The 13,247-nt window shown below is 36.4% G+C and overlaps 1 protein-coding gene across 5 annotated transcripts in view; it reads left to right on the plus strand.

Moving 5' to 3' along the window:
• stk11 (serine/threonine kinase 11) overlaps positions 1 to 13,247 on the plus strand; it is a 33,600-nt gene that overhangs the window by 14,631 nt on the left and 5,722 nt on the right. For all 5 annotated transcript variants that reach the window (XM_058752614.1, XM_058752606.1, XM_058752622.1 and 2 more), the window contains 3 exons: positions 7,663 to 7,790; positions 11,228 to 11,285; positions 12,892 to 13,088. In XM_058752614.1, the coding sequence (XP_058608597.1) occupies positions 7,663 to 7,790; positions 11,228 to 11,285; positions 12,892 to 13,088 (383 nt within the window). The remainder of the gene's footprint in view (positions 1 to 7,662; positions 7,791 to 11,227; positions 11,286 to 12,891; positions 13,089 to 13,247) is intronic.

Consider the following 13,247-nt stretch of genomic DNA (forward strand, 5'->3'; position numbering starts at 1 on the left):
TAGCATCTGTAATTCTGTGTCAAAGTCTCCTGAGGACAGTATATTGTCAGAGCATCACCCAGCTTTCTGGAAGTTGTTGGTGATTTTACAGACACATCTTTTAGGGTTCATTTTCACAGCTTTTATGATTTGTCTGTCATCAGCTACTGTTGTTTTCTCAGCTGATCAGGTCGTTGTTGGTTGCTGGCGTCGCTGGTGGTTTCCAAACTCTTGATTTCTTCATGCCCTTTGTTTTTGCTGGAGCTATAACTGACTTCCTCTTTTCTTTTAGCATCCAAATTGCTTGCTTTTCTCTCAAAGTCAGCTCCCTCGTCTTCATCCTGGTTTGTGTGTGTCATCATCGAATGCAAGATTCAGAATGCAGAAGTAATGGATATAACTGATACGACACATTCCCTGCTTTTAATATCTGAAGAATTAATGCAACGGGACACAGCTGATCACTTAGAAAGACCTGCGAGGCAACGGTTCCAATACTTATGCTCACATCAGATCGAGGGATGAAACTCTACAAGTGCTGAACTTCTTAGCTGGTCAAACATGTACGTGTTGAAACGGCCAATAATAAAATGTGGCATTCTGTAGTTTTGTCTCATATTCATCTTTTCATCATATTTGTAAATGTCTTGACTCCAAAACTGTCAACACGGACTTTGATGTAATTGAACGCAATGCGAATGCAGAAGGATACCACGTAACACTGCCACATTTAGAACGGGGCAAGGGACCAACGCAATCCACAATTAAGTGATTAAACGGTTCAGTCACAATCCAATTCCACTGATTAACAGTGAATCACCAGTAAAAGTTTCATTTGGAAAAGGTAATACAGACTCCAAAATGAATGAGGCAGTTGCACCAGTATCACGAAGAATTTTCACTGGAACTCTCTCACCCTTCGAGAGAGACACAAAACCATCCGAGACAAACAGTGAAAAATTGGAATTCAAACAGACTGTTTTGTTCATTTCTCTAACACTCGCTGTAAAACAAGAGGGAATCAAGCCACCAGCTATGGGAACCGAAGCAGCCAACGCTGTGGGCTTTGCCAATGTATAACGGTTTCGACCGTTTTTTTGCTTGAAGTACCAGACAATCTTTTTTCCAGTGCCCGTAACCTAAACAATAATTATAAATTAAAGTCGAATTGGTTTTGCCAAAAAATGTCATATTTGTATAACGAGTGGTTGTCGGCATATTCGAAGGTTCCGCAAAGTGAGATGTAACCTTTTCACTACATTCATCTCTCAAGGGGTTAATATCAACACAGGATTTATGTATCAAGTCATATTCATCTGATAAAACTGCCGCTTCAGCTGCAGTAGATACATTACGCTCTGCGATAGGGCTGTCAAAAAAAAAATTGAATTTCGAATATTCGTCGAATTTAAAATAAAAATCCACAATTTTTGGGGTGTGTCAGGCAGCCTTATCTGGTGCACGAGATGCGATGTAGGTGTAGGTATCATTGCATTTTAATGCTTTTTTTTAGCCTATCCAGTTGAACCCACTGGATACGTTGTTCATTTAAAATACTGCGGAAAAAGAGAACATCAATGCAGAGATTATTTTGTTTATGTCACAAATGGAACCAAGCCGTTCACACACAACGCATATTTATCGCATTTTCAAGAGGGACATCTATCACCGTTGCGCTTGCGTCTCGCAAAAGAGAGTCGGATATTTATAAAGCCATTTAAAATTATTGTAAGTTCAACATGTCTCTCAACTTTATGGCGGGACGGGTCTCTCCCCATTCCACTGCATCTCATGTTTTAAATGAAAACAAGTATCGGTACTCTTTGTGATTGGTTTTCCGTGCTTTGTATTAAACTTGTATACATGATGCTGTTTTGTTTCTAATTGTTTAAGCAACTTATTAATTATATAAGGTTAAACATTAGTCGTGTTATTTTATGCTTTGAAGAACCATGGATTAGTAATATTTTGCTCGATGCACCCTCTTGTGGCCTCAGGAGAGAAGCCAAAAGCTTTTTCCCCCCTAACTGAAATTATGCCTTTTAAATTCGAATATAATTCGAATTTTGATCACATTTAAGTACAAAATTTGAATTGACTTTTTCAGCCATTTTGACAGCCCTACTCTGCGATTTAAAGATCGTCGTTTGATTTGGTAGCGTGCTGCAAAACAATTAAATCAACAAGATCCTCATACGATTCAACAGCCGAAGCATTACACCAACGCATAAAAAACATCTCTAATTCACGTGTCAATTCTGTATACGTTTGAGTAGAACGTTTTCTCAACCCACGGAATTTTTGGCGATACGCCTCTGGCACTAATTCATATGCCTTAAGAACTGCACTCTTAACTTTATCATAATTTTGACTATCACCCCAGCGCAGAATAAGCCCTCTGCGCCTTTCCAGTCAGAACACACTGTAACATTAAAGAGCGTTCAGCTTCGGGGCCAATTTTGCTTGTCTGCTACTCGTTCGAATAATACGATAAAAAGGGTCCACATCCTCCTCATTAAACAAAGGCATTAACTGCAAATTTGCTGCCACATTAAAGTTTGTAGCAAGCGGCCCACTCTCTACCGCTTCATATAAGCCACCATCACTCAGCGTTCTTACCTTTCCTTCTTTCATAAGGTCCAAACGTTGTTGTTGTAGATCCAATTTCCTACTTTCTAAGGCCAGCTATGCCAACACTGTCTCCTGTTCTAATTTTCATTTCTCAATTTCCATCTTGAACTCTAATTTACGATGTTCCAATTGAAGAAGTGCTAACTCCTTTTTGTTGCTCAAAAGTCAAAGTTACCGAAGAAGGCGCAGTAATTGGCAAACCTAATGATTCCGTCACATGACACAATTCCGTTATTTATAAGAGCCACTTTTACAACAGTTCGAATATTTTCTTTAATTTTTTTTATCATTCGTAGACAGGACTATATCATAATGTTGCAATTTCAATCAATTGATCTTTCGTTAACAGATTTAAAACGTGCTCAGACGGATTTTCAATAAATTCACACATTTCAATTGTCACTTTTAATGAACTATACACACTAATCAGCGATTTCAATCAAGGATTCTATACAAAAAAAAAAAAATCTAATCTTTAAAATCAAATCCTTACCTTCACAGCTGTCGAAACATACGAGAGAAAAAAAATTTATTAAATGCCCTGAAGATTAAGTTTCACAGCCTACCTATACATATACCTAACTAAGTAGACCCTAATCTTCAAGCATACAGTGGCGGGTTTTTATGCAAAAATATTAACAAATTCAAAATATTCTAAATCTCTCCCAAAAAAAATAATCCTAATTAATACAATCCAAAACACAAAAAATTTACTAATTCCCAAAATTATAATTTTTTTAAGCAAAAACAAAACGTTGAATCAAAGGGACCCCAAAAGGGTCACTACAAATACGGAGAAGACGAGTGCATTTTCGTTGAAAAACATTTAAATTTATTTAACCGTCAGACCTAAAATGGATCATTATTGAACCCGTCTCGATCCAGAGAGACAGGGGTACAAAGGACCGGAGAACCGTCACAGGATCCAACCAAGAGCACTCCCGATCCGTCGAGCAAAGAGATGTTTTATAGAGAAAGAACCACCTGCGCGCGATGTTCCCAATCACGCAGAAATCAGCCGAAGACACAGGCACATACCCACACACCCAAACAAGGAACGACTGAAAGTGTCGTCACACTGATTAAAGAAGTGAAGTTTACCTAAATCAAAAACTGAGAGAATAGCTTAAAAATTTAATGGATAAAAAATGTACCCCAAAAAAAAAAGATGGAAGATATATTCCTTATATCTTATCAAAGGTATCAGTATAGTAACAAATAATGTTACATTAAATGATTTGGGGGTTTAACTATATGGGAGTGTAAATTAGACCAAAACTTCAGAATAAATTCAGAATGAAAAAAATAAATGATTAAAGTTTCAATCCTTTGTTGTTAAGACCAGTGTTGGGTAAGTTACTTTCAAAAAGTAATTAATTACTATTACTAATTACATCAATATTGTATTTGGATTACTTTACTAATTACTGTCTGAAAAGTAACTTAGTTACTCAATAAGTAACTTAATTATTCAAATCGCTAATTAGGCTACATCTTAAAATCCCTATCAACCTGAATTGAAATTAAACTCTTTATTCTTTCAATTTGAGTCAAACATAGAATAGTTTAGCCTTTTAGCTTTAAAACAACTGTAATAAAGATATATGAATAACAAAAAAGCTTAAGAAAAGTTAAACAATACGTTTCAGTTTGGCAAGATGTTCAGGAAACGCCCAGCTAGTAAAATCCGCACGTTTATGTAAAAATAACACGTTAACTAATGTAGGTAAAGTAAGAATAAATTACACAAATGACCTTCTCTGCTGAATAAAGCCGCGTCAGATCGCGCTGTTCTTCTGAGGTTAATTCCTCATAGCAGGACTTCTTTCAAAAACAATGAAATTTAGACGAATCTTGATTTTATGTTACTTATTTTTTTTTAATCTCTTTTGTACCTAGATGAGGGTGTTTGAACGCAGGTGACTGCATATAATGAGCTCAGATACGGGAAAGACTGTACATTGCTTTAGTTTCATAAGGATTACATAATCAGAGAATATTAGTTTTTGATTTGAATTTGTTCAATTTAAAGTCCCCCTGTAGTCAAATATTTTATCCCTTAAAACTTATCTTTGATCATCAAAATTACATTTGAATGTTTTTTTCTTGTGAAAATAATTTTCTCATCTTAAAATAGCTTGAATGTAACTCAACACCCTTGCCTCATTTACTATACTTTACTGATCTATGAATATGCAAATTAGCCCCGCCTCCACTCAGTCGCACCAGCCAGCGCCTCCTGATACACTGAACTGTAGTAAACACAAAACAATGGCATACACGGATAATGACTGATCAAACTGTTTTTACTAGCGGACAACTACAGTGAATACTGTAACATTTGTTAAAGTAACTTACTTGATGATGATGTGATCTCAAAATGCCTTGAAGACTTGAATGCAGCCGTTTGTGATTCTTGATTCGCGCCCGCGAGGAGAGGTGGGTCTGACTCTGGGCTACTTTTACACTGTTGCCGCGGGTTATAATGCAAGTTAGCGGTTCTAAATTCACATTAAACTACGGCTTCATGGGTTTTTTGCTATAACTTATGTTTGGTTTTGTGCTGGTATTGGTATATTTTGCATGCTAGTGATAGGAATCGATCCCTTGACGTGATTGGTTATTGGTTTGTGACGTAGCAACCCGAGGGCTGTTTCAAACCACATTTCTGGGAGTGCCTTTGGGAAACTACAGTTTTTAGGAGAAAATACTCAGCAATGGTGTTGATTAATGGATTGGCACATGGTTTGTCTAAAAGCATATTAAAAACACCACATAGACAAATAAACAACATAAAAAAACTTTTTCACTACAGTGGGATTTTAAAAGTAGACACTTCAAGCTCAGATATGGGAAAGACTGTACCTAGCTTTAGTTTCATATGGATTACATAATCAGAGAATATTCGTTTTCGATTTGAATTCGTTCATACAAAAGTATACACAAACTTTCTATAGACATTTCTCATGTCTCTGTGTCAAATATTCGCTGAGTTTGTCACGCGTAGAAAGTTGCTCACGGAGACCTAGACGGCAGAAAGTGCACCCTGTTTGTTTTGTTTATTTTGCAAAAGCACAATGTTTTGTTGTTATTGTCAGTGTACACAAATAAAAGTAGGCCCTTTTTAGATTTGATTTTAATCTTATCTGAATCTGAGCATTTAAGGTTTCTCTGTGAATCAGGAAAAACTGAAAGTGAACACGCCGGCGCGCGGAGGGTTAAAGATGCTGCATTCAATTTTATCTTTAGACGGTAAATTTAGATTTCAAATTCAATATTGATTTTAGAACTGTTGAAACTATTTACTGTATGTAACGCAAGTACTTTATAAGTAACTGTAATTAAATTACCTAAAAATGATCCCATACTTTACTTTTTCAGTGGATAAGTAATTTAATTACAGTAACGCGTTACACCCAACACTGCTCAAGACCACAAAATGTACAGGAGCTGGAAACATATATTTAGCCAGTTAAATTTGTGCAAGATTAAGTAAATTTAATAATCTGCATTGTCAATATAGGCTCCCAGTGGGATCTACTTCTAGGAATAATTTTGTTGCTGAAAATTGTGGCGGATATGTTTATTACATCTTATCTTGAATAATTGAGAGAAAGAACTACAATCCCATGAAGCATCGCAAACGATGTAATTGAATTAAAAGTGATGGACAATTATAAAATACAGAAAAGTTGTTGATTATATCTGTAGAGACAATATATTCTGAGTTTACTGCAAAATATGCATACATTTAAGCACAGATTTCCTCGCTGTGACTTTTGATTGGTGGAATTTTCACAGCATCATGGGTATTGTAGTTTTTCCACCATGAATTCTGCTGCTAAACACATTTTAAAAATAAACTGAAATAAAGTGAACAGATGGGTTCATACTAGGGGTGGGCGTTATGACCAAAATCTTATATCACGATATGACTAATTTTATATCACGATATAGTAATTTATTTTCTTTTAAAAAGGTTTTTATGATATTATAATCTTTGATACCATAGAATTTTCATAATCCGTGTCACCAATGTCAATAATCAAACTAATACAAGCCTAAAAAGAGACGACAAAAAAAAAAAACTCAAGCTCACTGAAAATAAATAAACAGTCAGTGATGAAATAAGTATGAGAAACTAATTGCAAGCAATAAGACAATAAACTACAATAAATAAGAAACGCTACATACATTGTGTAAATTAATTAGTCTTCACTGTGTTAATTAGACAGACAGAACGAATATTGGACAGCTTCCCCTTTAAGACCGAAGTCCGGATCCAATATACTGTTACATATGCGTTTTCTCTTTCAGCTGTTTACTCTCTCTTAAGACCTAAATCGCTGTCTTTATGAGGATACTTGCCAAGACGGAGATTCTGACACATATAAGTGTTTATGTAATCGTTCAAAGCCAATAAAGCGGCAAAAAAAAAAGTGCTGTCCTCTCACACAGAAACAGAGACAGCGCACGCATATAGCTCTGTTGTTTCTGTTTCAACGGCTTAAAATCGGTTGTTTTAAAACTGCAGTGCTTAAAAACGTGTGTCCATGCTACAGATGTAGTCCCTCGTTTAAGAACGAGCTCCTCGTTTTGTTCTGGTCGTTCTCCACCTGGCTCTGTCTCCCCTTCACGCCCCGTAGTGCTGTGTAAAGATCTCAGTCATCCAAATGATTAAAGTATTACTGTAAACAATGTATTTTGCGCCACCACGAAATAAACGATAGAACATTTTATGAAACGATAGACTTTATTTCATCCATCCGATATATATCGTCATATCGTACAGCCCTAGTTCATACTATCGATGAACTAAATTCTAGATCACAATACATCTGTCACGTTATCACTTCGTAAATTATACTTAAAAGTAGATTTCCCTATGGAGAAAATAAACATGATTTTTACTTCCAGAGCCAGCTGTTGCTCTCCATCGGTGAATCCATGTGAAAACGCTCTGATTCCGTGCTCGCTCTCACTGTGGAACTGAACCGAGATTGTCTGAAGTCTCTACTTTGTTTGAGTGTTTTCTGATGTCGCCCCTCACAGATACAACATAACCACGAGCCTGTACCCGTTTGAGGGGGACAACATCTATAAGCTATTTGAGAACATTGGGAAGGGTGACTACACTGTTCCAGAGGAGTGCGGCCCGCTGCTCTCGGACCTGCTGAGAGGTGAGCGATGAGCTCGTTTGACTGGAAAACATAGTCGTATTTATTTGTGGGGAGGCTTCACAGAGAGCATGATTGTTAGGACTATAGATTATTAGATTAGATTCAACTTTGTCATTGTGCAGAGTACAAGTGAAATGCAGTTAGCATCTAACCAGAAGTGCAAATAACAGTATATAAATAAATTAGTGCTGTCAAACGATTAATACATTTTTGTTTACATAATATATGAGTGTGTGCTGTGAATATTTGTGTATATATAAATACACACACATACAGTATATATTTTGAAAATATTTACATGTATTTACATTTACATTCATGTAAGTTATATACAAATATATTTAATATATAAACATAATTTTTTTTAGATATATACATGCATGTGTGTGTATTTATACATGCATAATAAATATACACAGCACACACTCATATATTATGTAAACAAAAACTTTTATTTTGGATGCGATTAATCGCGATTAATCGTTTAACAGCACTAAAATAAATATAAAATATAAGATGTGTGTATATATATATTAAGCTTTATGACATATAGTGCAAGTTATGAGGTAGAAGGGCAGAGACCAGCTCAATGCTAATGACTGTAAATACATTATAAGAATATAAACAGAAGGTGCGTTATACAGTGAGGTACGTAAATAGCATATGGATATATATGGCCAATGATCAGAGAAATGTGCAGATATAATGCCTGAGTTCTTTAAAAGAGAGCAGTTTTAGTGCTGCTGATATGAGCGATCCTCTGGTTTTAGATCTAATTGTATTGTGTTTATAGTGTTGTCGAGTGCATGTATCAGTGCTGCAGAGCAATTAAGACATTTAAATACTGACTTTGTTCAAAGCAACAGTAAGCAATTCTCAAAAAGCATTAAAGTGATCATGAACTGCCTGTTTTTTATTTATTTATCTTTTATTTTGTACTGTTCTCTGAGGTCCACTTATGTTATCAAGATTTTTACATCAAAAACATCATAATTGAGAAGTAATAAGCTATTTTCTGTGCTGTTTTGACCCCCCTCATCAGAACGCTCTGTTTGAGTAGGCGTGGAGGATTGTAGAGTCAGAAGTAAACGCCCACTGCTGTGATTGGCTAACAGTTGTGTGTTTGATAGTCTATATCCTTCACAGATGGATGCTGCTGTGATTCAGATCAAAAACGCATAAATACTCACATCAATCTGTTTAACAGACAAAGCAATAGTGATCACGTAATGAAAACAGTTACTCACACTTGTGTTGCGACATTACTGTCAGATATAGTCGACAGCATCGTCTGTTAGTTTCAATCTTTCTGAAAATCCCACGTTGAATTGTGCCTTGTTTGTAAACGAATCAGCGGTAAAATGAAGTGAACGAAGGGCTGAGTTCTTACTGACGTGGTCTGGAAAGTCATTGAAAATAAAATTCATTCACTCTTTCGTAACGCTGGGATCAGAAGGAAGGCAACGCAAACACAGTTTTATCACAACTTGGCACTGCACAGCGTCTTGTTGTCTTCAGAGCATCTTTATCGTTTGGTTTCTGCATAGACCTGCGTTCGCTTCTCTCGTAAACACTACATGCCTGAATCGGTGGGCGGGGCTAAAAAGGCAGCGATGTAAAATCGGGGGCGGGGCTAATCAGGCAGCGCTGCAGAATTGGGGGCGGGGCTAACACAGGCAGCTACATAGAATTGGGGGTGGGGCTAAATAGGCAGTGATGTAGAATTGGGGGCGGGGCTTAATAGGCAGTGATGTAGAATCGGGGGCAGGGCTAAACAGGCAGCGACGTTGATCATCATCTGTGGAGGCGGTGCTTATACACTATTACATCATAGAGTGGCACATTCCTCAAGCTGTGGTTTTGGCAGACTGCCTTCAATATAAGCTGGTTTTAGACTAACGACAAAGATTTGAGTTCTGAAACTTACAGGATGTTTTTATAGTACAGTGACTTCTTATGTCATAAGATCAAGGGAATTTTGGTTTCTCAGTTCATGACCCCTTTAATGAAGATAATTGAATAATAATATAATATGTGACCTGTGCTGTCACAATGAGCAAATGTGGCACATTCTCCATTAAAAGACCTTCAAAATGATATGATTTGTTGGAATCTGACGAAAAATGACTGAGCTACACCCGTTTGACGTCAACAAACTGAGGAAAATCAAGTTGACGTTTTCTGAAGGTTCTAAAGCAAAATCACCCAGCAACATTGCATCATTTCCTCCACTTCTTTTCTTAATATTAATTACTGTATTAATAATCACAATATAGCCATTGTTTTATTAAAAATAAGAACAGGTGCAAAACAGCAACAGTAGAACAAATATAAGAAAGAAACAAATAGACCTAGTGCATTACTTTTTTCATTTTGCATCTAAACAAAAGCATTCAAGTAAGAAACAAATAATCAAATGTAAAAATCACTTTAGTGTGTTCATTACAAATAAATTGATTATTAAAACTACAAAAGCACTTCAATCAAAAGCAGCGATCTTTTCTTTTGTTTGATTAGCATTAATGAGACAGACGGCATTCCCCAACAGTTCCCAAACATTCACTTAAGACATAACAGATTATGTTTGCTTGAATAGCCTACTTACTGTAAATCTGTGTATATTTATCGTGATCGTGCGCTGGCAGAAGCGCCATTATGTGCGTGATTCATATATCAGTCAACGGCAGCGCAAGAAGCGAGCAGAGAAAAGGTACTCCTCCTTAGAAAATGTACAAATAAAGATCATTTTAGATGTTTAATTAGTGTTTGGAGCATTGGGATTGCTAGACGAGGGCTTAATGAACTAATTTGTGTGAGAACCCGAAATTCAACCAAAATCGACTTTATTTTTTTGTCTAGCTCAAAATTAGCCGTGTGCGCATTGACACTCATTTTGCCAGCACGGGTCATATATATATATATATATATATATACATAGTATAATGTTTTAATGTCAACCCGAGTTCAAGATAAAGACATTCAATTCAAATTGAGCCCATTTTCTTAATTAAACCACCTTTCTTTATTGTGCACAGTAAGCATTGTTTTTCATGGCTGTGCTGTAGTTCATATGTTTGACCTTTAGATGGCGCCGTGGCATTAATGTTCAGCACTGATGCTGGATCAGTCTGTGTTTGAGAACTTTATCACAAGCTCAGAGCAAACACACACACACACACACAGCTGTTAAACTATACTCATTGCATGAACTATCTCCTAACACTGAATGTTACATTTCAGTGTAACATTTTTAAACATCCATAGGTAATCACCTAGCAACCACTAGAACAGTATATTGTGTTACAATGTATCGCAATAAATTAAAAAAATAAACAAACTTCTTTCTGTTTTAAAGTATTCTGAATGATCGTGTGGCTTTATGCGTATGTATCTTTGCTCCCTCTCTGTTCCTTCATCTGAGCTGTTTTTATTCGCAGGGATGCTGGAATATGATCCTGTGAAGAGGTTTTCAATACAGCGCATCAGACAACACAAGTGAGTCCTTCAGTGCAGAATTATCAATGCATGTGAACATGATTCCTGACAGATCGAATGCAGTGCTTCCCGTCCCTGTCTGAATACAGATAACAGCAGTGAAGGTTCAATGTGAGCAGATAGCAACATACGCAGTTCTACGAAAAAACAATGATACAATATATTGCTGATTAGCTTCATCTTGAGATGTAAAATGATCTCAGCAGGCTCCTGAGGACAGTCAGAGCAATGAGAATCGTTTCTGGATATTCAGATTCTGTTCAAAACTTTAAGGAAGTCGTTAGGCTGGAAGCAGAGCCAGTGACGCAGGAGCGCTGATGTTATATGAGCGCAGAGAGCCCAGAGTGGGAGGAAGAGGAAGTGAAGAATAGTGAGAGCTAGAAATAAACCTGGCCTGGATTTGAGATCTTCATGCAGCAGAGATCATCGGATGAGGCAGCGGATGCGGTTTCCATGGAGACGGAAGAGCTCATGATGAGCATGTGTGCTAAAGATGTTTGAGCTCACCTGAGATCAGCATTTTAGAATGACTTCTGAAGGATCATGTGACACTGAATACTGGATTAATGATTAGGGCTGGGCAAAAAAATCGATTTTCAGATGAATAGTTTTTTTTAAATGATGTCGATTCTCGATATTTTCCGGTATTTACTTCAGCAAACATTTAATACAAGATATGATTAATGTGAATCTTATTTATTAGTCTTCTCCACTAGATGTCACCCTCTTATTTACCTTGCGCGACGGCAACCCGTCAAAATAAAAGTTCAGTTTAACGTGAAGAAACTGTCAGATATATATTACTGTTTAGCAGTCTTAAGACTCAATGTAACAACAATGCTACTATTATTACTACTGCTACTTTATTTTAACAGTAAACCTCTGTTGTGCAGCATTTTGTTTGCCAAAAAATAAAAGGGTTTAATTTGATTAGGATAAATTGTGATATTTTATGCCTTCATCTGATTACTATTATTGTTTAAAAAAAGGACCCTATACACAAAAAAAAGAAAAGAACAGGTTTAAAATGCAGGCCCGTGGCTCTTAATTTCTTTTTATTAATTCACCATTTGTAAACTGATGTTTACTGTTCATTTTTAGAAATATCAATAGCATTTGTTTTAAAACTATATTCACTGAATGTAATCAAAAAATCGAGAATCGAATCGGGACATCTGAATGGATACCCAGCCCTAGTAATGATGCTGAAAATTAAGCTTTGATCACAGAAATCAATTACATTTTAACAGATGTTCACGTAAATTATGATAATTTTTCACTGTTTTACATTTTCTTTAAAAATGAGAATTTGAATCTTATATTTTCTATTTTCATTTTAACTTTTGTTAATTTTTGAAATCATTTTAGTTTTTAAATTAATTTAATTATATAGTTGTTGTTTTTTTAGTTATTTTAGTGCATCATGTTAAACTAAATGAAAATGAGAAATATTAGCCAATTTTTTTTATATATTTTGTTTCAATTGTTCAATTTTATTGTATTTTCAATAATGAAATTGTGTTTATATAGTTTTAGTAAACATAACCTTGCTTCGGATGACGTCCGTCACGATTGATCTCACGGGTCATTTCCTCTTCCTGTTTAGCTGGGTGCGTAAGAAACACCCGCCCTCGGAGCCGCCGGTGCCCATCCCACCCAGCGCAGAGACGCGCGACCGGTGGCGGAGCATGACGGTGGTGCCGTACCTGGAGGATCTCCACGGTTACGCTGACGAGGAGGATGATGACGAGCTGTTCGACGGCGAGGATGACATCATATACACTCAGGACTTCACCGTACCAGGTGAGCGCGCGTGATCTAAACGAGGGGTACCCCTCGGACCTGATTAGTGCCACCTCAAATTCGAACTGCGTCGATTTTCTTAACTATTCCATGCAGACGGCCACCGGTGTATTTAGAGAGTTTAACTGCTAAATTCAAACATAAATATATATATATATA

This window comes from Onychostoma macrolepis, chromosome 02 (assembly GCF_012432095.1).
Source record: "Onychostoma macrolepis isolate SWU-2019 chromosome 02, ASM1243209v1, whole genome shotgun sequence".
NCBI lineage: Eukaryota > Metazoa > Chordata > Actinopteri > Cypriniformes > Cyprinidae > Onychostoma > Onychostoma macrolepis.